General features: G+C 38.9%; 1 protein-coding gene across 3 annotated transcripts in view; it reads right to left on the reverse strand.

Annotated features, from left to right (window-relative positions):
• The window catches only part of AKR1D1 (aldo-keto reductase family 1 member D1), a 48,865-nt gene extending 24,429 nt beyond the window's left edge, over nucleotides 1-24,436 (reverse strand). For all 3 annotated transcript variants that reach the window (XM_008055025.2, XM_008055027.2, XM_008055026.1), the window contains exons 1-2: nucleotides 24,242-24,436; nucleotides 662-829 (exon numbers count right to left, since the gene is read on the reverse strand). In XM_008055025.2, the coding sequence (XP_008053216.1) occupies nucleotides 662-829; nucleotides 24,242-24,334 (261 nt within the window). In that variant the 5' untranslated portion in view covers nucleotides 24,335-24,436. The remainder of the gene's footprint in view (nucleotides 1-661; nucleotides 830-24,241) is intronic.
• Nucleotides 24,437-26,383: the final 1,947 nt, after the last annotated feature.

The raw sequence follows: 26,383 nt of genomic DNA on the forward strand, positions 1-26,383 counted from the left end.
AAAAAAAAAAAAAAAAAAAAGAGGCCAAATAGTATATGCCTGCATTTATATAAAGTTATCCAGAATAGGAGAGCAAGAGAGATATTGAGTAAATTAGTGGTTCTCAGTGACTGTGGCGAGGGATGCATGGGAAGTGACTGCAGATGAGGATAAGGTTTCTTTTGGAGTGGTGATTCTGGAAATCTGGTATTAGATAATGGTGATGTTTGCACTGCTTTGTGAATATACTAAAACCCCTGATTTAAAATGGTGAACTTTATGGTAAGTGAATTATATATCAATTAAAAAAATAGTGATCTGTGGACAAATAGGCACACACACAAAAAAGGAAGACTGCTTTTATAAAGAAAGCTTTGACAAACACTTACATAACATAAACCACCTCCTCCTTTCCTGCCACTTCTCAACATTTTTGCCTTGTTGATTTGGCTTTTCCTATATTGAGGTGTCTTAAATAAGTTTCCATGTATGAAGAAGCAGCTTTGCCCTAAGCTTCAGGGAGCTAATTTGTCCCTACGTTTTTGGACAAGTGGTGAAGAATCTCGCAGTTGGGAAGGAAACAGGCCTTCTACTCTTGGCGAGTTCAATGTCCTTCGGCAGAGAAAAGTGGCGTCAGATGCATCTACAGTACAAGGTGATGGACGGTGAAGGCAGATCTCACCTTTCCACAGTAGAAGATGTCCTCCCTCCGCACCTTTCCTTCTGCTATCTTCTCCCTGATGGCTTCCCCAATTTCATGCTCATTGTGATAGACATAGGCTCCGTCAATGTGTCGGTACCCTGTGTCAATGGCAACCTTCACTGATGTTGCACAGTCCCCCTTCCGGGCCTGAAATGACAAGGAGGTTGGGAGTGGGGGAAAGATAACTATGAGTCTTTATTTTAGTTTAATCATCATTAATAAGGACATCTTACACATACATTATTTTACAGCCAAAATGACATATTTCCAATTCCATGCCATTGTGTTTGGAAAATAGTGTCCAGAGTTGGGAAAAACTGACCTCCTTGTGGTCTCCCCTCCCTCAGCAGCAGTGCTCATCTACATCAGGATTGTTCTCAGCTTTGTGTCTTCAGAAATGTTATTTGATCAATTTTACCTGTGCCCAGAGATTTCATGGAAGCTTTGTCATAGGAAGGCACAAGCTAACTGAAGAAGAAGAAATTATAAATCAAAGATTTAAATAAACAAATTGAGATGTGTCTGCAGAGTGGAATACTACACGGTAATAAAAAGGAATGAAAAAAAAAGAAGAAAAAAAGGAATGAAACATTGGTGATACACACAGGCTGTATAAATCTCAAAATAGCTATACTAGGGAAAGAAGCCAGACCAAAAAGAATAAAAACTATGCTAAGGCTAGAAAATAAAAACTGTGAGAGAACAATTTTCTGATCTTTATCAAATTACCCAGTCTCAGGTATTCTTCTATATAGCATCATGAAACAGATTCAAATACTAATTTTCAGACAAGTCAGTGATTGCCTGGAGGGGCCCTATGGGCAGAAAAAGGGATTACAAAGCAGCACAAGGAAGAAGTTTTAGAGTTAATGGATATGTTTGTTATCTTGATTGTGGTGAGCACTTCAAAGGTATATGTATGTCAAACTCATCAGTGTCAGATTATATACTTTGAATATATATACTTTATTGTATGCCAATTATACCTCAATAAAGCTGAAGTAAAAAGATTGTTGAGAAACATGTTAGATTTTTCAAGACTATATTTTTATCAAATTTGGTAGCTAAATCTTTATTCATTTTATTGACCTACCTTAAGCAGAATGAGTAATATCCTGTCGCTGAACAAACCAACCTGGCAAATCCTTAATGCATGAGGTATGCTACTCATTTACTGTGGTTTGAATGTTTTTGTTCCCTCCAAAATTTATGATGAAATTTAATTTCCAATGTAACAGTGTTGGGAGGTAGGGTATAATGGGAGGTATTTGGATTAATGCCACTACAAAAGGGCTTGTGGTAGTGGATTGTTTCTTCTGTTCTTCTGCCACATTAGTAGCAAAGTTTCTCCCCACCAGAGAATGCTGCATTCAAGGAGGTGTCTCAGAAGTAGAGAGATTGGGCCCTAACCTGCTGGCACCTTGGTCTTGGACTTCTCGGCCTCTGGAACTGTGAGAGAACAATTTTCAGATCTTTATCAAATACTCAGTCTCAGGTTCTTTTCCACATAGCAGCACAAAACAGATTAAAATACTGTTTTTCAGATTCCACATAAATCACTGTTCTTCAAATTTAATGATATTTAAATAGTCTGATAATTAAATAATTGTCTCATTTTAGCTACATTTGCTTCTTAATGAGAAATGGAAATGAGATTTCCATGAAGACAAACACCTAGTCCCATCAAACACAATTTCTGAATTTTCTTTTAGAGTGTGTATGTGAGAGAGTTAATTTTATTTTCTGATTTATAATGACTTCATATCTGGAGGGTGAGTGTTCTGATCATGTTAAATAAATGTTCAGAACTACTTGTGCTTTCTTCAGTGTTCCAACAAAATTCTGATCAAGTCACAGCAGACCTATGAACTCTGGCCCACAGTTATTGATTTGTTGTGGGATCAGTGAGATAAAGAAATCTGAAATGTATTTCTAGTGACTTTATAATCCTGGGCAGGAAATAGAAAGACTTGGGAGCATATATTGTATTTTTTCCCGCTACTTCAATTGAAAGTTATTACTTTTGAGAAGATAAGAGGATTTTAAAAATGAATAAACTGGCTACATAGATGATATTAGAAGATACGATTCATAGTCACAAATACCAAATAACTGGGAAAAGAAGGTGTACAATTTGGGAATGCTAGAACTATTTGTCTGGTTAATTAGTTAACAACATGATTAATAGGGATGGAACAGAAATTGAGTTAAAAGGCTAGGAAAAAAACTATAAAATGAAATGTTATGAAGGATAGCAAGTGCGACAATCAAAGCACAGTGGGAAGGGAAGGTGAGGTACAGGATCCAGAGATTTACAGGGAAGAAAATAAAATACTCCTTTCATTCAAGTGTCTACATACTATTAATGAATAGAATGAGTCTTAATACAAGATGGTGAATGTAATCTCAGAAGCATCACTGAGACTTTATAAACTGGAACTGATCATTTATATGCATAGCTAAAGTACACAATGAAAGGAGCCTCAAGCAGCACATATTAAAGTATATGCTTGTATTTTCAAATGTTAACTCAAATGAATCAAGCACAGAAGAGAGCATTTAGGATAAAGGAAGTGAGAAAGACAAGGGAAGGAGTGTGGTCTACCACAGTGCTGAACATATAGGGATAATGCTTTATATAATAAAGATTACGGCATAGAAGCAAGCTAGAGTAGTGAAAATCTTGGATTATTCCTCTGTCATCAAAGAGCTCTTTCTAAAGCTGAATACTTGGTATACTATTTACTTGCTAAAAATTATTCTACCTCAGAATAATTTTAAACATAATTATTTTAAACATAATTCTAACCAATATAGAGGAATAAGAGATAGGATTAAGATAGCCAAAGAAAAGCAGCTAGAAAGTGTTTCTCTCATGGAGTAAACCAAAACAGACAGAGATCCTCAGCACTCAGAGGGGAACAGGACCAGCAACATGCCCCATGACTCACCAAGGATGCAACAGTATCCACAGAGTGCAAAGAAGAGAAAAATTGATTGACCTGGGTAGCAACTAGCCAGACTTGCCTGGATCAGGGCAAAAACCAAGCTTTGGGTGCAGCTGAGGAGGAGGTGAGAGAGGGGAAATTGAGTTTTTTGCTCCTGCCACAGACTTTGAAGGACCCCTGAGCTCTATGGGACTCCATGTGAAACTGCCTTACCCGCAGCCATGCTCTGCCGAAACACACATGGAGAAATAGAAGGAACTAAAAGCCCCGAATGGCTCCAGGCGCCTTCGTGCAGGTTGCTTTCTGGCCTGGCTAGGAGAGGATAGGACCCAAAGGCAAATTCAGCAGTTGCAAACTGTTTCTGGCAGTGTAAACACCTGAGGCTGTCTGCACTTTTACACTCCAAATGCAGTCTGCCTGAAGCTAAGTCAAAGGAGCTGGGGGTGGAGGGACTCATTGTCCTATCAACATTTCTCTCTCTCTGGAAACTCTTTTGTGCAGCATATCAATGTTACTTCAGTGACTGGGTACTCTTTCCCAATCCCCAATGGGGTAGCAAATTGTGCACACATGTGGGAAGCTTGAGTGCTTTTCCTCCCAGGAGGCTCAAGACTGACAGGGGTTTTGAGTAATCCTCACAGCCCCACCCATTGTCTAGGTTGGCTGGTTATTTCCTGTGGGACAACACAGGCCAAGCAGAAAGTCCAAAGCTACCATTGCTGCTGGGTCTCTTTCACAAGTGCCACCTCCTGGCTGGAGATCAATTCACTCAGTCCATTACATCTGATATAATGCCTCAGCTCTGGGGAAGATATAACCCCCAAACCCAGATAATACCAATATCCAAGCCACCCCAACCACTCAGAACACCTTGAGCCCATGCAGGTACCCAGCACAGTGCCACTACAGTTGGTAATTGAGAAATTCACTCCATCAAGGTTATATATCACCAAAGAAACTCTACATTGCCTACGTCAGTTCCTGCCAACACTAAATAAGAAGACATAGTCTACCCAGTTGAGAAGGAACCAGAAAATTAATTCTGACAAATTTTAAAAACAGAGTTCTCCAACACCCCTAAAAGACTACACTAACTCTTCAGTCATGGACCCTAACCAAAATTAAATATTTAAAATTCCAGAGATAGAATTTAAAAGTATGATTTACAAAATTACTCAATGAGATTTAGGAAAAGGTGAAAAGAAAAAAAAGGAAAAAAAAAACAAACAAACCATCTCAGGGCATGAATAAAAATTTCTACAAGGGGATAGACACCTTAAAAAAAAAAAAAGCCAGACTTCTGGAAATGAAAGTCTCATTTAGAGAAGTATAAAATGCGGTGGAAGCCGGCTCGGTGGCTCAGCCTGTAATCCCGTGCCTTTAGGAGGCTGAGGTGAGTGGACTGCCTGAGCCTGCGGGTTCAAGACCCGCCTGGACAGCGAGACCTCATCTCTACAATAAAGCAAAAAATCAGCCGGGCATGGCAGCGCATGCCTGTAATGCCAGCTACTCGGAAGGCTGAGGCAGAAGGATTCCCGGAGCCCAGCAGGCGAGGCTGCGGTGGCCGGGAGTGGCCACTGCACTCCAGTCTGGGTGACCAAGTGAGACTCCAACTCAAAAAAAAAAAAAATGTGGTGGAAGGTTTTAACAACAAACTAGAACAAATAAAAGAAAGGATCTCAGAACTTGAGAAAAAGCTTTCAAATTAACCAGTCAGACAACAATAAAGAAAAAAGAATCAAGAGAATGAAACAAAGTCTCCAAGAAATGCGGGATTATGTAAAAACACCCAAACCTAAGAATCATAGGTGTTACTGAGAAAGAAGATAAAACAACAGGTTTGGAAAATCTATTTGAGAGAAAAATGGAGGAAAACTTCCCTGACCTTTCCAGAGAGTTAAACATCTGGATACAAGACACCCAAAAACCTCCCAGAAGATTCATTGCTAAAAGGTCATCCTCAGGGCATGTAGTCATCAAGTTATGGAAAGTTAAAGTGAAGGAAAGAATTTTAAGAGCAGTAAGATAAAAACATCAAATAAAGTTTTAAAGGTAAACTTATCAGATTAACAGCAGACTTCTCAGAGGAAACCCTACAGGCCAGAGGAGACTGGGGTCCTATTGTCAATATCCTCAAACAGAATAACAGTCAACCAAGGATTTTGTAACCTGCAAAACTAAATTTCATAAATGAAGGAGAAATAAAGTTTTTCTCAGACATGCAAATGCTAAGGGAATTTGTCACCACTAGACCAACTCTCCAAGAAATACTCAAAGGAGTTCTAAGTATTGAAACAAAAGGTTGAAATATACCAGTAGAAAAATACTGCAAATAATAAAACTCACATGGCTTATGGGGCACCAACACAATTGAGCAAAAAAAATAAAGCAAATAGGTAATAACTGGCATGATGAATGGAATAGTAATTTACATATCATTATTAATTCTGAATGTAAATGGGTCTCAATGCCCCACTAAGAAGATATAGACTGACAGAATTAATTAAAAAGAAAACACACAATTCAAATATCTCCTGCCCTTAAGAGACCCACTTAACACACAAAGACTCCTATAGATTCAAGGTAAAAAAATGAGAAAAAATATTCCATGCAAATGGAAACCTAAAGAGAGCAGGAATAGCCATTATCATTTCAGATAAAACAATTTAATGTGGCAGCTGTAAATAAAAGACAAAATTAGTTGTTATATGATGGTAAAGGGATTCCTCCAGCAAGAAGATATAACAATTTAAAATAACCTAACACCAGAATTCTCAGCTTTATAAAACAAAGTCTACTAGCCCTCAGAAAAGAGATATCAGCAGTACAGCAATACTGAGATAATTCATCTGATAAAAACTGACAGCAGTATACAGATCATCAAGGCAGAAGGTCAAGAAAGACACATTGACATTAAACTGGACCCTAGAACAAATAACGCTAACAGATATCTATAGAACATTTCACCCCCAAACTACAGAATATACATTTTTCTCATCAGCACATGGGTATTCTCCAAGATAGACCATGTGATAGGCCACAAATCAAGTGTCAATAAATTTTTAAAAATCAAAATCATAACAAGCATCTTATCAGACCACAGTGGAATAAGACTAGCAATAATTCCAGGCATAGCTCATGAAACCAAACTCATGGAAGTTGAGCAATGTGCTCCTAAAAGATCCTGAGTCAACAATGACATCAAGATAAAAATTTTTAAATGTCTTGAGGCCGGGCTGGGTGGCTCAGCCTGTAATCCCAGCACTTTGGGAGACTGAGGCAAGTGGATTGCCTAAGTCCACGGGTTCAAGACTGGCCCAGGCAACTTGGTAAGACCTCGTCTCTACAAAAAAAAAAAAAAAATTAGCAGAGCGTGGTAGTGCATGCCTGTAGTTCTGGCTACTTGGAAGGCTGAGGCAGAAGGATCACGAGATCCCAGCAGGTCAAAGCTGTGGTGGGTGGGAGCATACCACTGCACTCCAGTACGGGCCACGAAGTGAGACTCCAACTCAAAAAAAAAAAAGTCTTGAAATAAATGACAACAATGAAACAAGTTATCAAACCTCTAGGACACAGCCAAAGTTGTGCTCAGAGGAAAATTTATAGTGCTTAAGGCCTACATTAATAAGAATGAAAGACCAAATATTGACAACTTAATGTCACACTTCAAGGAAATAGCAAAACACAGACAAACCAAACCCAAAGCTAACAGAAGAAAATAATGAATGTAGTGCTAGAGGCATCATATTACCTGACTTCAAATTATACTACAAGGCTTTAGTAACCAGAGCAGAACTAAGTGAAATTGAAAACAAACAAAAAATACAAAGGATTAATGAAATAAAAAGTTGGCTGTTTGAAAATATAAATAAAATGATAGACCACTACTAAGTTAATTAAAGCATAAAGAGAGAAAATTCAAATGAACTCAATCAGAAATGAAAATGGAGACATTATAACTGATATGATGAAAATGAAAAAGTCATAAAAATTATTATGAACACCTCTATGCAAACAACCTAGACAACCTACAGAAATAAATTATTGGAAATATACAACTCCCAGACTTGAAACAGGAAGAAATAGAAACCCTGAAGTGACCAATAATGTGTAGCAAGATTGAAACAGTAATTAAAAGTACCCCAACAACAACAAAAAAGTTTAGAACCTGACAGACTTACAGCTGAATTCTACCAGACTTTCAAAGAAGAACTGGTGCCAATTTTACGGAATCTATTCCATAAGATTGTAGAGGAGAAAATTCTCCCTAACTCATTCTACAGAGCCAGCATCACCCTTTCACCAAAACCAGAAAAGACACACAAGGAAAGAAGACTATAGACCAATAAACCTGATGAACATAGATGCAAAAATATTCAACAAAATGTTAGCAAACTGAATTCAACAGTACATAAAAATAATCCACCACAATCAAGTGGGTGTTCTCCCAGGAATGCAAGGTTGGTTCATATATGCAAGTCAATAACAAGATCCACCATATAAACAGAATTAAAAACAAAAATCATATGATTATTTCAATATATGCAGAAAAAACATTTGCTAAACTCCAGCATTCCTCCATGATAAAAACCTCTGACTAAATAGGCCTAGAAGGAACATCCCTCAAAATAATAAAAGCCATATATGACACACCCATAGCCAATGTCATCCTGAGTGGGAAAAGTTGAACACATTCCTTCTCAGAACTGGAACAAGGCAAGCATGTCCATTTTCACCACTCCTATTCGACATAGTACTGGAGGTCCTAGCCAGAGCAAGCAGGCATCCAAATTAAAAAGCAAACATCAAATATCTATGTATGCTAACAATATGATCTTACACCTAGAGAATCCTCAAGTTTCCTCCAAAAGACTCCTGGACTTGATAAATTATTTTGGTAAAGTTTCAGGATATAAAATCAACACACACAAAACAGTAGCACTGTTATACACCCACTGTTATACACCAATGGCTACCAAGCTAATAAATAACTCAATTCCATTTACAATAGCAGCCAAAAAAGCTAAAATACCAAGGAATATATTTAATTAAGGAAGTGATAGATCTCTACAAGAAGAATGACAAAACACTGATGAAAGAAATATAGAGGACATAAATAAATGGAAAACATCCCATGTTCATGCAATGGAAGAATCAACATTGTTAAAATGATCATATCATGCAAAGTAATCTACAGATTCAATGTAATCCCTATCAAACTACCAACATCATTTTTCACAAAATAGGAAAAGCAATCATGAAATTCATATGAAACCAAAAAAAGAGCCAAAATAACCAAAGCCATTCTAAGTGAAAAAAACAAGGCTGAAGCATCACATTACCCGACTTCAAATTATACTACAAGACTTTAGTAACCAAAATAGCATGGTATAAAAGCAGACACATGAACCAAAAGAAGAGAATAGAGAATCCAGATATAAACCTACATACCTAAAACCAATTGATCTTTGACAAAGCAGACAGAAATATACACTGGGAAGGGGACCCTATTCAACACATGGTGCTGGGAAAATTAGATAGCTACATTTAGAAAAATAAAACTTTATTCCTATCTCTCAACTTACACAAAAATTAACTCAAGATGGATTAAGGCTTAAATATCAGACCTGAAACCATAAAAATCCTAGAAGAAAACTTAGAAAAAACTTTTCTGGATATTGACCTGGGCAAAGAATTTATGACTAAAACCCAAAAAACAAATGCAACAAAAACAAAAATAAATATATGGGACTTAATTAAACTAAAAACTTCTGCACAGTAAATGGAATAATGAACAGATCAAATAAGGTAACCTACACAATGGGAGAAGATATTCGTAGACTATACATCTAACAAAGAACTAATATCCAGAATCGACAAAGAACTCAAAACAAATCAGCAAGAAAAGCAAATGACCCCATTAAAATGTGGGCAAACAACATGAACAGATTTCTCTTAAAAGAAGATATACAAATGGCCAACAAACGTATGAAAATGTTCAGCATCACTCACCATTAGGGAAATGCAAATTAAAACTACAATGAGATGCTACCTTACACAAGTCAAAATGGCCTTTATTAAAAAATAGATGGTGGCATGGATTCAGTGAAAAGGGAATGTTTATACACTGTTGGTAAAAGGAAGAGGAGGAAGAAAGAGGAAGGAGGAAGAAGCAGCAGCAGCAACGTATGTCAGAAGAAGTGATTCAGTTCTGCTCCTCAGAGGTTAATGGCTGTCATTAATGGCTGCCATTCCTTGTTTCCTTTGAAAATGATGTAGACGCCTCTGCAAATATGTGTTCCATGAGGGATCTACCTGCTCATCTTCTGCCAGCCACCAGACTTATAACTAGAATTGAATCATAAGGTATCCTGGCTCGATAAAGAAAACTGGGTTTACTAGAGGAGGAAAGAGGATGATATACTGAAGGAGCTGCTGACCTAAGTACGTGCACTGGGAGGTGGAGAGTATGTGTGAGAGCAGATCTTGGGAGTGCTGCATCAGAAAGGCAGGGCATCTAGTTGGGCAAAGGAGAGTTCACTGATATGGGCACACTATTCTTGGATACATGACTTATGTCTTCGAGAAACAACACTAAGATGCTACCAGCATAGCTCTTGAAAGCCTGGAAAAAGTGGTGATCCACACTACATGAAGTACGCATTCCAGAAATATCATGGTGGATGGTCAAGAGAGGAATCACAAAACTCAGAGAAGAGGGTTGGTGGCTAGAGTGAGTATGCTACATTAGGCCAGAAAACTCACCAATGCCTGTGTTTTGTAGCAGGCCCTAGAGAACACTCCATTTTACCAAAGAGCTAGGAATACTTCAGTGACAAAAACACCAAAATTGTCGAGCTCAGTTATGGCTGTCCTTTGTAGATCAGGGTAGACTGTGGAAGATGTTGCAAAACTAGGCTTATTAATAAATTAGGGATGATGAAGTTTGAAGTAATAAAGGCTACATGGTAGTGCTTAACCTCAAAAGTGAGGTGTGCCCAGTTATTGGAATAAACGGTTTCCAGAATTCATGACCTACAGAGAGTTTTGTTTTGTTTTTTTTTTCGAGTTGGAGTCTCACTCGGTCGCCCAGACTGGAGTGCAGTGGCATGCTCCTGGCCACCGCAGCCTCGACCTGCTGGGCTCCGCTGATCCTTCCGCCTCAGCCTTCCAAGTAGTTGGAACTACAGGCATGCGCTACCACACCCGGCTAATTTTTTGATTTATTGTAGAGATGAGGTCTTGCCAAGTTGCCCAGGCAGGTCTCGAACCCGTGGCTCAGGCAATCCACTCACCTCAGCCTCCCAAAGTGCGGGATTACAGGCTGAGCCTCCAGCCCAGCTGCAGAGAGTTATAGAGACAGCTAATAGACACGAAATCCCTAGGGTAGAGTTTCCAGCTAAAATACAGAATGCCCAGTTGATTTCAGATAAGCAAGACATAATGTTTAATATAAGTTCATCCCAAATATCAAATGTCACATACATATGTATACACATATATATTTATTTTATTTTATTTTATTTTTTAGGTTTTTGTGAGTCAAAGTCTCGCTCTGTTGCCCAGGTTGGAGTGCAATGGCACACTCACAGCCACCGCAGCCTTGACCTGCTGGGCTCAGGCAATCTTTCCACCTCAGCCTTCCAAGTAGCTGGAACCACAGGTGTGCACTACCAGGCCTGGCTAATTTTTTTATTTATTGTAGAGATGAGGTCTTGCCAAGTTGCTCAGGCTGGTCTCGAACCCCTGGGCTCACGCAATCCTCTCACTTCTGCCTCCCAAGGTGCTGGGATTACAGGAGTGAGCCACTTCACCTGGTGCCAGTAAAGTTTTAAAACAAAGTTTATTAGTGAGAAAAAGAGAAGAAGGAAAAAAGGAAGATTCATGGCAGAAAGACCTGCCATTGGCAAGATTTTTCAAAGAAGAAAAACTGCTCATACTTAAAATTAAAACGTGCTTATTATTTATCTGAAATTCAAATTTACTTGGACATTATTTATTTATTTATAGCAAAATCTGGTAACCTCACCCCAAGGGCAAGTTACACGGGCAGCCAACAAAGGTATTGCAGACTTTACACAAACCAAAGCAGTCAAGAGTGGATTATTGGAAGTTCTTTCAAGACAAAGTCATAGGTATGGTTGGTTGTTCATGGGGAGAAGAAAGCATACAAAAAGGAAGCACATAAAGGAAGCACAAAGAAAGAGAGAGAGAGAAAGGAGAGAGGGAGGGAAGGAAATAAGGAAAAGAAGTAAGGAAGAGAAGGAAGGAAGGAAGGAAAGAAGGTGAGAAAGAAGGAAATAAGGAAGAAGAGAGAGACTGGGCATAGTGGGTCATGCCTGTAAATCCCAGTCTTCCAGGAGGCTGAGGTAGGAGGGAGGATCACTTGAGGCCAGGAGTTTGAGACAAGCCTGGGAAATATAGCAAGACTCTGTCTCTACAAAAAAAAAAGAAAAAGAAAAAGAACACACACACACACACACACACACACACACATACACACATCAGGGGTTCCAAAAAAACGTACACACATTTCAAGAGATGTTCGTTGTAATCAGAAGTGTCTGGATGCTGGCGGTAACCACTTTGAGTATCTCTTGTAATTGCAGAAGTCAAACAAGACTTGTATTTATCTTATTGAGTTTTACAGTTTTAATGCAATTTTTTCCTTTCTTAAAATGTGTGTACATTTTTTGGGATCTCTGTCTACACACACACACACACACACACACACACACACACACACACACAATAAAGAAGCACAATACCCAGACGGCTTCTTCAGGTTCTAGAAGCAGTATATTCCCCACTTTCAGTACTATACCTATCATTTACTGAGTGACATGAATGCCACCAAGTTGGAAGAGGCCCAGAGTGGGGAAGGTTCAGCAGAAGGTTCAGACTTTACTGCCAGCATCCCTGCCACTTGGACCATATGACCCAGTAGGCCCTATAGTACCAGAGTTTATATGTGACGCGGAGTTTGTGGTAAGCCCCAGTAGGAGAATCAGAGTATAAACCCCTAGAATTCAGGACCAAGTCATGCCATATATATGGATGATATTGTCACTGAGCCCTGAAGAGATAGTGTATATTCACATGGGACATAATGTGACTATGTGGCCAGAGCTGTCCAACATGAGCTGGGTTGTTCCAGACCCATGGGGACATAAGTTTGTGGATTAGTGGAAATCCATTGTGAGATGTAATTGGTACATCTGTGATTGGACACAAGCTGGACAAGACAGCATGCCATCCAGATGTCATTAAAAATCTGAATGAGTTGCCACTGCTTAAAAATTAGTAATTACAGCATTCTCTGAAATATGTTAGAAGATCAGGCAACTGTTTATTCGTAACAATTGACTGTAGTGGAGAAGCTGCCCCCGTCTTATAGAAGAGTATGTGTGATCTCTGGGATCTACTTATGGTGTCCTCAATAGCTGTGCCCTGAGTGTTACTTGCATGTTTTTCCATTTTGCTTGCGATGAAGAAAAAAAAAAGTATTCCTTACACTCATGTCTACAATCAGAATTAGTTCCCAAGGGCCACTTATTTAGCTTCCTGCCTTTTCTGGTCCCTCCAGAAAGAGCTTGTGAGACCACCCTTGCCCTGTCCCCAGATTAAAAACATCTGAAAAGTAGCTTGACGTAGTGCCTTCCCCAGGTGAAACAAAGTACTCTAGGTTGAGAGGAAAAGGTGAATTAGATGGGCACTGGGGATGGCACTGGGGATGGACATGTTCGAAGGATAGTATGTTCGAAGGGGTCCTAAAGCCCTGCACCTCACACCTCCCTCTGCTCAGGGGCAAATGGACTGAATGTTTTTGGTTCCTCCTGGTCACTCTTCAAGAGCTTGGATTTCATTTCTCCTTTGCTTCATGTGCAAAGTCTTTGGCTCACTCTCCAGATTCAGAAAACCCACCATAGCTACAGAAATCTCAATCATGGCCACTCAGGAGGGAATATATTCCAATCTACCTTTCTAGGCTTTATGTCCCCCAGGACTGGATTTGCTTGTTGCTTCTTTCATCATTGAACAAGTATTATCTCCTGTAGGGCACTTGAGCTCTCCCTTGGTTGCCAGTTATCTGTGCCTTTATTTTTGATGCTTTAGGTTAGATTTTAAATTCTTTCTTTTTAGCTCATTGTTTTGATCTCTATATTACCTAGAAGAATTCCATGCATATGGTAAGCACAAAATAAATATTTACCGAACTTAATTGTTGCCAGTTATCTAAATTATTTATCACTGGACTTGGATGTGTGCCATCTGCATGCGGGGCACCATTCTTGAGTTTCACTTGAAATTTTTGATTAATATTGGATAGAATAGGGCCATTAGTTCCATGGGCTGATAGTCATAGAAACTGAACTAATTTCTATCAAAGAACAAAAAAGGAACAGCACTCAAACCTCTTACTTTCAGAAGCACTTATCAGGGGAGGGCCTAAATCTTCCCATGGCACTCTGCTGCTTCCTAATTGCTCCATCAAAACTCAACAGGATCTCAGGACAAACATTGAAAGACTTGACTATACGCATGAAATACAAATGTGTTTCAGTTAAAGAGTTTGTTACCTCAGCCTGGCCTTGTCTTCTATTTCCTGTTGTAGAATAAAAATATTTAAAGAGAATCTCAGGCATGCCAAATGGCGATAACTAAATTTTGGCATCAGACTCCACCTCTATGACTTAGAGAAATTCTGATAGGTTAGTGCCTTTATTTCAGGGTGGTCAAATTGGACCCAGATAATCCTAGCTCTGCTTTATCACCCCTGGAGTGGATGATTAAAGAAGTGGTCAGTCACATGGCTTAGAACAGAAAGTTACAAGTCTGCTCTGGGTACTCCATTCTGCCTACTCCCCATCCCCCACTTCACCCCAGGTCTACTCCTCTTCCCTTACTTAGATCTTCTAGATACGTGTTATATATTTTTCTTCACATTTGAGTTTCTGGTTTTGTGAAAAATACTTGTTAGTGTCATATATTATTTTATAACTGTAATATTTCTGATCACAAATGTAGCTAGTATTGATTTCTAATAGTATTTCTCTAAGTGGGGTATGTCTTATCTTCTAAAGTAAGTTACAACTGTGTGGAAAATAACATGTGACTTCTTTTTAACTTTCTTCAACCAATAGTGTTTAATATTACTAGGCATATAATAAGTGCTTAATAATTTTAAGCACAGCACCTTGAGCCCCACTGAATTTCAGAAAAAAAATATACATACGAACACATGTACAAACATTTCCAGATACTTTCATATATGGAATTATGCAAAGTCATAGTCAGAAATATGCAGCTTCATTAATATAATGTATTTATAAAAGCAATATATTATGAGATTCACAGCATTCAAATCCCAGCTCTGTCCCTTATAATCTTGAAGCAATTTATTTAGTCTCTTATGTCTTTGTTTTCCCATCAGTCAGTGGAGTTAACTGGTAACAGTATCATAATGTTGTGAGGATTAAGTTAGAAAATGCATGTAATGCAAAACACAAGAATTTCTGGCACACGATTAAGTGTTCACAAAATTGTAATTATTATTTTGTATCCTTTTACATCTCATATCCTCTGATGCACACATACATATACAGCCCCCTCACACACTCATTCCTTAATTTGACAAGCATTAGCTGAATGCCCATTATGTAGCAAATCAGAAGAAAGGGCACTCCAGGTGGAGGACAGCAGGTTCAAAGGCTGGAGTTGGGAAGCTACTCAAGGAATGTAGGTGGGAGACTTCTGACAAGATGGTGACAGAATCTGTGGGAATATAAGAGTTTCTGCATGAGCAAGTGTCCATAATGACAAGTCTGCATGTGTGGGTATGTGCAGGTGGGTGAGCAAATGCATGTCTGAAGGGAGACACAGGATCAAGCACCCAGGACTCCCCTCCAGAGGCGGCTGCAACCTATTCCTGTTCTAAGATCAATGCCCCCAGCATGCAGGATCATCTGCCATTCCCGGTGTGTCTCTTGGGAGGAGGCAGAAGAGATCTGCTGTCCCTCAACAACTGGCACCTGGTTCATGCTACTACCTGTGGCAGCTGGTCAGACACTGGCATGGGGAAATGTAGAGAAGGTGAGGGGAGGAAATCTGGAGCTGAACCCCACTGCTGAAGAGGATGCTCCTCTGCCATTTTCCTGTGTCCTAGGACTGGGCAGAGACCTGCTTTGGCCTGCCCAACTCTGATCACCCATCAACCTGAGACCCAGAGGAGATCACAGCACACCTCTGGGACCAACCTTCGCTGGTCCAGAAAGGATACTTTGGAAGAGGATGCTGGAGAGACAGATGCCCCACTCCCAGACTGTACCAGGCATGGACACATCTGATCTGAGTGACAGACTTGGCAGCAGCAACAACAGACAAGTTGGAGTGAATCCAGATTGGATTCACCCTCCTTTCCCAGAAGTACATGGGGACCCTGATCCACTTTGAGAGCAATGTGATTGACCTATGCTGAGAATGGAGGGGCGGGACTGTAGATCAGAGCCCTCTCCCTGTCACAGAGGTGGTAGTACTTGGGACCTGCCAGTAAAAAAAAAAAAAAAAAAAAGGAAAGGAAAGGAACCTGAAGAAGAGGGAGCTCTTTTTTTTGCCACCTCTTTCCGTAAGTGTCTTCTGACGTAATGTGACTATTTTTATCCCTCCTTTTTTTCTGTTTTTGTTTATGTTTTTTCATTTATAGTATTTTTGTTTGTGTATGGGTCTTTTTGAGGGCAAGTGCATCATCAGGATTTTTTTTTGTATGTTTCTTTGTTTATCTGTTAGTTTGTGTGTCTGTCTGTTTTCCTTCTCCTTCTTTCTTATCATCTTCCTTTTGTCTACTTTCTTCCTTTCTCTATTTTTTCCCTTTTCCTTATCTTATTTTGGTTTCAGGGGACACACATACACTCCCATCACATGGAGAGATTGTAAGGTGATGGGAAGTGAGTTCCTGGGAGCCCATACACCAGTCGGTTTATACTGTGATCTGCAGCTAGCTTTTGAACCATAGCACCCACACCTCCCCCCATTGCACCTTAATCAAATCTCAAAACTGCAAAAGAACAGCATAGCTCTCCACCCCCAGTGTGGTTGCAAAATTGAAATATCCAGAGGATCTACATAAGGAAATACAGGGAATTGAGCCAACTGAAGTGCAAATTATTCCTCCATCACTGAGCAATGAAATTAAAGAGGGGGAAAAAGAGGAGGACCATCACAAATGAAGAAGAATCAACAGAAGAACACAGGTACCCCTCAGACCCCTGGAAAGTCTACACCTGAGAATATAGACTTCAGAACTCAAATGATGAAGAGTCCCCAGAACGACTGGTCTCAAACCACAAATCCAGGTATCAAGGTATTGATGGAAAGGATAAACAGAAATGAAGAAAACCAAGATGATAATTGAGATGTTGACAATAAAGAATACAGTAAATGAAATAAATAAATAAACTGACAAGCATGGAAAACAGAATCAACCAAGCAGAATAATCTCAAAACTTGAAGACCAAAATATGGAACTAACCCAAACTGTTAAAAACATAGAAAGGAAGATATAAAAGATGGAACAAACCCTTCAAGAGATGTGAGATTATATTAAGAGGCTGAACTTATGCCTGATCAGAATTCCTGAGGCAGAAAGGGAGACAGAGATCACCTTGGAACAAACATTCCATGAAGTTATCCAAGAAAACTTACCTCATCTAATCAGAGATGTGATCATCCAAGCACAAGAGATTCGGAGAACCCCTGTAAGGCATCAAATGAGAAGACCAACTCCTACGCACATAGTAATTCACTTATACAAAGTAGGTATAAAAGAAAAATCCTAAAGGCAGCAAAGGAGAAAGCTCAGACTACCTACCAGGAAAGACCAATCAGGATAACAGCAGACTTATCTACAGAAACACTGCAGACTAGATGAGACTGGAGTCCAATCTTCAAGGTTCTCAAGGATAAACAATTCCAACCAAGAATTTCCTTCTCAACTAAGAGCTAAGCTTTATCAGTGTTGGAGAATTAAAAACCCTTCCCAGATATTCAATCCCTTAGAGTTTATGCTGCCTCCAAACTAAATCTACAAGAAATGTTTAAGAAGGTATTAACACAGAAGAAAGAAAAAAAGGACAGTCACGTTTTTCCCAAGATTTCATAAAAACAGAGAATCAACATAGCATGCATTGTGACTGCAAAATTGAAAATGCACACATATATCAACCCTAAAATCAAAAGAAAACCAATAAACAAATAAACAAACAGCAGCAACAGCAACAAATAACTTTATAAGAGCTTCATGACAGGGATAAACTTTCACATCTCAATAATTAACCTGAATGTGAATGGACTAAATGTACCACGAAAAGACATAGAATGGAAAACTGGATAAACAAATGCAGCCCTACAATTTACAGTCTCCAGGAAACACATCTCAAAACAAAGGATTCTCACAGACTCAGACTTAGAGGATGAAAAACAAATTTTCAAGTGAATAGAACACAAAAGAAGGCAGAAGTTACAATCTTAATATCAGACAAAATAACTTTTAATGAATAAAAATTTTAAAAGATACGGAGGGACACTACATAATGATAAAATGCTGACTCCATCAACAAGAAATACCCATCCTAAACATATATGCACCCAACACAAGAGCACCAGCTTTTATAAACAGCTATTAAGTAAACTTTTAAAAAGACATTGACTTGTAACACTATCATAGCTGGGGACTTAAATACCCCACTAACAACACTAGACAGATCATCAGGGCAAAAAGTCAACAAAGAGATCCAGATCCTCAACTTCATGCTAGACCAAATGGACTTAATGGATATCCACAGAACACTCCACCCAACAACCATGGAATATACATTCTACTCATCACCACATGGAACATACTCCAAGATTGACAATATCCTAGGCCATAAATCAAGTGTAAACAAATTACATAAAATCAAAATACTGCCATGCACCTTCTCAAACCATAGTGCAATAAAAATAAATGTCAACATCAACAAAGCTCTCCCTAAACCCATGAAAACATGGACACTGAACAGCATGATGTTGAACAACTCCTGGGTCAACACAGAAATCAAAAAAGAAAATTAAAATATTTCTGGAAAAAATGAAAATGAAGAAACATTGTACCCAAACCTCTGGGACACCATGAAATCAGTACTAAGAAGGGAATTCATATCTTAATGAACACACATCAAGAAAATGAAAGATCACAAGTTAGCAGCCTAACAAATCACCCAAGGGAGCTGGAAAAACAAGACTACCAAAACCCTTACTTCAGCAGAATAATCCAGGTCACCAAAATAAAAGTCCAAATACAGGACTTAGGAGACAAAAACATCATAGAAAAAAATCAATGAAACAAAAAGCTGATTCTTTGAAAGGATAAACAAGATTGATGGACCCCTAGCCAGACTGGCGAAGAAAAAGACAGAAAAAGTTCAAATGAACACAATAAGAAATGCAAAAGATCAAGTTGCAACTGATGCTGAAGAAATACAAAAGATTATTAGAGATTACTATGTACCGTTGTATGGAAACAAACTCCAAAACCTAAATGAAATGGAAGAATTTCTGACATCACATAACTTCCCAAGGTTGAATCAAGAAGAAATTGAGACCCTAAATAGACAAATAACAACCCAGGAAATTTTTATAAGAAAACTACCTATAATAAATAGCCCTGGACTTGATTGTTTTCCAGCAGAATTCTACAGAATATACAATAAAGAGCTGGTACCGATCCTATTGAAAGTATTTCATACAATCAAGAAAGACGAAATTCTCCCCAAATCATTTGATGAAGCTGACATCACATTGATACCCAAATCAGGTAAAAATCCAACAAAGAGAACTACAGCCAATGTCCCTGATGAACATAGATGCAAAAATACTCAACAAGATTCTAGCAAATTGGATCCAACAACACATCTCAAAAATTATCTCCACTATGGCCAAGTAGACTTCACCCCTGGGATGCAGGGCTGGTTCAGCATCCACAAGAACATAACAACACGAACTACATACTTATATAAATAGATGCAGAAAAAGCTTTCAATAAAACCCTGCATCCCTTCTTAATAAAAATCTTTGAACACCTAGGCATAGATGAAACATACCTCAAAATAGTAAGAGCCATCTATGATAAACCCACAGTCAACATACTGCTAAATGGACATAAATTAGAACCATTTCTCCTGAAAACCAGAACAAGACAAGACTGCCCACTCTCACTCCTCCTGTTCAACATAGTGTTGGAAGTCCTAGCCAGAGCAATCAGACAAGAGAAGGAAATCTAGTATATCCGAATAGGAAAAGAGGAAGTTAAATTATCCCTCTTTGAGGTGATATGATCCTATACCTCAAAAATCCAAGAGACTCTGTCAAAAACCTCCTGGCACTGATAAAGGACTTTGGCAATGTCTCAGGGTATAAAAGAAATGTGCAGAAGACTGTCAAATTCTTATATACCAACAATAAACAAACAGAGAACCAAATAAAAAGCATAATTCCATTCATGGTAGCCACACAAAAAAAGAAATACCTTGGCATCTTCCTAATTGGAGAAGTGAAAGACCTCTACAATGAAAACTACAAAATACTGCTCAAAGAAATGAAAGAACACACAAACAAATGTAAAAATGTTCCATGCTAATGGGTTGGAAGAATTAACATTATTAAGATGTCCATCCTACCAAAGGCAATCTACAGATTTAATGCAATACTTGTTAAATTACCAACATCATTCTTCTAAGACCTGGAAAAGACAATACAGAAATTCATATGAAAAAAAAAAACCCGACCACGAATAGCCAAAACAATCCTCAGCAAAAGAAACAAAGTGGGTGATATCACACTTCCAGACTCCAAGCTCTACTATAAAGCTACAATAATCAAAATAGCCTGGTATTGGTACAAGAATAGGCATATAGACCAATGGAACAGGATATAGATTCTGGAAGCAAAACCTCAATTTTTCAACCAACTCATCTTTGACAATGTCTCCAATAACAACCACTGAGGAGAGGAGAATCTATTCAGTAAATGGTGCTGGGGAAACTGGCTGATCACATGCAGAAACTGAACCAGGACCCCTACCTATCATCACCCACAAAAATCAACTCTAAATGGATCAAAGATCTAAATATAAAACCTCAAACTATAAGAATCCTAGAAGAAAACATAGGAAACGTTCTTACAGAAATTGCAATAGGCAACCAATTCCTGATCAATTCTCCAAAAGTGAATGCCATAAAAGATAAGTTACACACGTGAGAACTCAACAAACTGAAAAACACATGCAGAGCAAAAGAAACCATCAAGAGAGCAGGGAGACAGCCCACAGAATAAGAAAAATTACTTGCCAACTGTATATCTGACAAAGGCCTAACACTCAGTGTCTACAAGGAACTCAAATGGGCCGAAAGGAAAAAAATGAACAACCCTATTAAAAAGTGGGCAAAAGATATGAATAGACACTTCTCAGAAGAAGACAGATACATGAAAAAATGCTCAGCCTCACTAATCCTCAAAGAAATGCAAATTAAAAGCACACTGAGATACCACCTAACTCCAGTCAGGATGGCCATCATCAATAACTCAAGAAACAAGAAACAGCAGATGCTGGGAAGGATGCAGAAAAAAAGGAACGTTTCTACACTGTTGATGGGAGTGCAAACTAGTATAGCCTCTGGGGAAAACAGTGTGGTGGTTTATAAAAGGTCTAAAAATCGACTTTCTGTATGACCCAGCAATCCCCCTTCTGGGCGTATACTTGAAGAAACTCAAATCACTCTATGAAAAAGGTATCTGCACATACATGTGTACTGCAGCATTATTCACAATAGCAAAAACATGAAACAAACTGTGCTGCCTATCGAAAGTGGACTGGATGAAGAAAATGTGGTACATATACATGATGGAATATTATGCAGCCATAAATAAAAACAAAATTATGGACTTTGCAGCAACTTGGATGGATTTAGAGTCTATAATACTCAGTGATCTATCACAGAAACAAAGATCTGAGTACTACATATTCTCACTCATAAGTAGACCCTGAACATTTATCATAATACTATAAGAAAGGGATTGGCAGTAGTGGGACACTGCCAGGGGAGGGAGGGAAGGCACATAACATCAATAAAGGTACCCAAACTTTACCTGCATGATGACCCCTTAGGTACCTAACCCTGAATTTTACCCCACATCTCTAAAATATTTGCAAACCACATATCCAATAAATAACATGCATCAATTTTTTAAAAAAAGAAATGTAGGTGATGCTTTACCCACAGGAAGATGTAAGATAGTGGTGCTGATACAGCTCGACTGGCAGGTCTTGGCTAGACTATCCAGACTCTGTGTGCAAGGTAAGACATGTGGACTTCCTTGTAATGGATAGGAAACTGCTGAAATGATTAAGTAGCATTGTGATACAATCACATTTGGGTGTGAGGAAGATCTTGACTGCCCCAGTCTGGATAATTAACTGAAAGGGGACAAAAACTGGAAAAACAGCCCCAAGATAAATAAGAGCCCAAACTAAGGGAGCAAAAACAGAAATGTAGAAGAGGGTGTGAATTGGGAACTGTTTTGGAAGGAAACTCAACAAGGACCTGGCAATTGTTTGAACGTAATTTGAGGAAGGGACCAGATGAAGAAGGCAGAAGAAAGGATAGATTCAGATTGGTGGTTTGGTGGCTAGGAATAGCAGTGTCACTTAACTGTGATAAGTATTGTTTGGGAAAGATAAGTGTAGTTTTGTCATGCTGAATTAGAAGTGCCTGTGGCAGGTGGTTGTACATCAGAATCACCCAAGGAGCTTTGTTAAATGCGGATTCTCAGGCCCTGCTCTTGGTGCTCCAGATTCAGAAGACTGAAGGTGGGGCCCAAGAGTCTGTATTTTTAGAAAATGTCCCAGGTGGTTTTGATGTAGCCAACCCATACCTGTATGCGGGAGATACAACAGACAAAATGGAAAAAACAGATCTGGAAGTTTCTGCTCATGTGTCTAGAGTCAAGATCACAATGAGGTCATAGATGGTATGAAAGGAAGAAGAAAAGGGGACCAAGGTTACTGATTCATATAATTGTTCCAAGAGCGATTTTACTTTGCTTCACCAAAAACAAGGGAGGTGGGCAATTAAAGTGAAATGTGGGATTGTGGCACAAGTGCAAACTACTCTTGGTATGCATAGTATAGCTCTCCTTTGCCTTCCGTTTTTCATGCTGCAGTGTGAGTTATCTTTCAAAAACAGAGACTCATTGATGCTATCTCTTTGCTCCAAAACTTTGGATGATTTATCATTTCTACAGAATGAAGTTCCAACTCCTCAGCATGGTATTCAAGGTTGTGGATTCATGGTAATTCAGTCTCAACTTTCAATTTCAGATTCAGCTGCCATCACCATTAACTCCATGTGCCAGCCACTATGGGTTTGGTCTTCCCTGGACATTTCATATATCCTTTCCCTTCTACTCACAATGTCCTGCCTTCGCTGTGTTTCCCTGACTGCAAATTCATACTGAGGTCATTCATACATGATCTCTCAACTTTCAGAAGCATTTCTACACATGCCACTGCTTATTCTGATAATCAGTATTATATGTTGAACTGCAGCAAGGAAAGATATTCTTCCCATAAGCCAAAATTTTGCTGTATTTCAATCTTTATAGTCAAATTTAATTATTCTCTTTCCTATGTTTTCAGAGAGATATTGTTTACAGCTCTTTAAAACTTTTTAAAAAAAAATTATAGAGAGATGGGGGTCTTACTGTATTGCCCAGGCTGGTCTCACACTCTTGGGCTCAAGTGATCCTTCTGCCTTGGTCTCATAAAATGCTCAATTATAGGCATGAGCCACTGAGGCAGCCCTAAAGTTCTAGTATAGCATTGATCTTTATCTTCATTGTTCTACAATTAATTGTTAAAGAATCTGCCTCCTCTATTTGATTGATTGATTGATTTTATTAAGCAGGGACTAAGGTTAACTTTTTTCTTTTTCTGTTTTTTTCCCCACTCTTTTGGAATTGTAATTACTAGATAACAGAGCTACTATTCACATTTGAAGCTTCTATAGCCTAGTACTTAGTGTTTGTTAGACTTACTAAAAATTATCAAATTCTTTTTTAAAAAATCAGTTGACTGGGTGTAGCAGTGTGTTTCTATAAGCCCAGCACTTTTGGAGGCTGAGGTGGGAGGATGCCTTGAGGCCAGGAATTTGAGGCCACATTGAGCTATAATCCCACCAGCATGCTCCAGTCTGGGTGACAGAGCAAGGCTCTGTCTCTTAAAAAAAAACAAAAAACAACACAAGCCATAAACATACAAATTTCATGTGCCTCAGTTCACTTTAGTAATCAGCATTCAGCTGAATTTCAGTAAAGGAAGCAGAAAGGTCTCATTCTCTAATCCAAACTAATTTTTAATCATGTATTGGTTTAGCTTAACCTTTGACTCAATACTCATTCAGGCAAACAGTGGTCCTTTCGTTATTACAAAATGAGATTGTTTTTATTATTACAAAAGTAAATCAATGATATCCAATTAAAATGAATTTCAGATTATGCTTGCGGGGAGAAGAAAGCTTACCGATTTAGGCTGTGAGTAGGTACCAAGTCCAATGATGGGAATGCTGTTTCCATCACTTAGTGGTATGCGGTGGTTGGCAGCACTGAGATACATCTTGGAGAGACAGTCTGAGGTTTCAGCTTTCAGGGTTGATTCTGAATACCACAGGGAGTTTTTTTAAAAAAGGTGCCCTAGTGCTTATTTAATCAAAGAAAAAAAGGAAAGAGGGAGGAGCAGAGGGAGGGAAGAGAGAACAGGTCTATTTCTCAACATGTTTTTTTTTCAAGGTTGCCCTTGAAATCCTAAGCATGATTGTCCTTTGAACTTTATCAGAGGCATGTAACTAACGTAACACAGAGCACTTATGCTTACTTCTCTGCAACGCAGAGATTGAAAAGACAAAAAGAAATAAATGTATCTGGACTCTATCAATTAGGATGCTTTTGTTGCAAATAACAGATCTATCTTGAATTATCTTAAACTATAGAGGATATTTATTGATTCATATTCCTGAAAATTCCAGCATTAATGGCTGGGATTCAGATGAGACTACAAGAATTTTCCAGGACTTTCCTGAAGATTTGGATGCAGCAGGACTGAGAAGGGGCCTGGGATCTTTATTATGAGTTAAGTTTATCACCAGTTAACAGGACTAGAACACATAATCTGACCAGGACCAGTTTCTCCCTCCCTCATTCATCTCTCCACCTTCTCTCTCTCTCAGTAGACCCTCCTCCTCTCAATTCCCTTCTAACTGAAAGGTGGTTACCGACTGTTCTTTGGTTCTTTGGCGTGGCATGGTTCCAAGCTCCAACAACAACAACAACAAAATATTTAACCTTCTCTGTAGCTCAACAGTAATCTAGAAATTGAGCTCTTTTGGCCTCAATTGCCCTTTGTGGTTCATCGTCATCACTAAATTAATCATCCAAATTGTCACAGAGGTCAAAGAAAATAAAAGACTAATTGCCTTCAGACAGTTAGAAGCCATTTCTAAAGTTGTATTTGGGGTCGAAAGAGCTCAGGGAATTTCACCTCAAGACATGACTCCCTGGTGTAATGAGTACTTTGAATTAAAGACCTTTAGAGATCAACTGGCACTGGAGGAGACTTTTCCCCTATCTGCATAAAGATAGGAGGGACCCACCAAGGAAAACAATTGTTCTTTTCTCCTTCTCTGTTATCTCATACATCATTACAGAAAAGAAGACCAAGAATGTGTTGAAACTCAGAAACCAGTACCCCAAAATATGGCACTTTGACATACTGAACTTAAGAAGCCTCAAGGTCTCTTTGTCCGCCCCCAACCATCTCTCCCAAAGTGAAGTTCGTTCATTTGCCTTACACCCAGACCCACCAAAAGAACAGCTGTTTTTTCCTTCCCTCCTTGTAAAACTGAGAATGTAACCACACCTGAACAGACTCTTTCACAAGATAATGTACAGTTAATCTCTGTTCTCTGATCCACTCATTCTCCCTAGCAATCCCCTCAATAGAATTCCTTTTCTTCCTCCTGTCATAACCTGTTTTACCAGAATGGTATATAACCTTTAGACCCCATTGGGTAATGAATTTGTAAGCCTTTTATCCAATTAGTCTGCCTTTTGTAAACTGAATTTTCAGCAAAGCTGCAGAGGGCGAAGGGGAAGTTTCCTTTAAATTAAATTTAGTGTAAAGCTGCCCACTTACCTATTTTAAATGTGGCCTAAAGATTTCTCTGTACATAGGGTACTGTCACCTAACTGGATCTGTCAACAGATTGTAAATGACTCTTGTGTCAATCCCTGAGTGTCAGTCAATCAAATGCGGCCAACTGTTCAAACCTCCCTCTGACCACAAGTCTTCCACCAGGTGCACTGGAGTTTCTCTGAGCCTGCTCTTGTTTGGGTGGTTGCCCAATTTGTAAATTGGTTTTTGCTCAATTAAACTCTGTTACATTTAATTTATTTAAGGGTTTTCTTTTAACAGACCCTACACTTCAAATGTCACTGAGTCCATGCTGGCTAAAGTGTCTGGAAGTCTAACTCTAACTGACTTGCCCTCTTTCCAGGACAGTTATTCTTGCTTACTTGCACAGGAATAGCCAGCAGAAGCAGTAATTTAAATGAGGCTGGGGAGCAGGGAGCATGGGCAGTAGTGCTCTTCAACATAATTTGTAACTCA

The sequence above is a fragment of the Carlito syrichta genome, unplaced genomic scaffold (assembly GCF_000164805.1).
Source record: "Carlito syrichta isolate Samal-C Ts95f unplaced genomic scaffold, Tarsius_syrichta-2.0.1 Scaffold301636, whole genome shotgun sequence".
Classification (NCBI taxonomy): domain Eukaryota; kingdom Metazoa; phylum Chordata; class Mammalia; order Primates; family Tarsiidae; genus Carlito; species Carlito syrichta.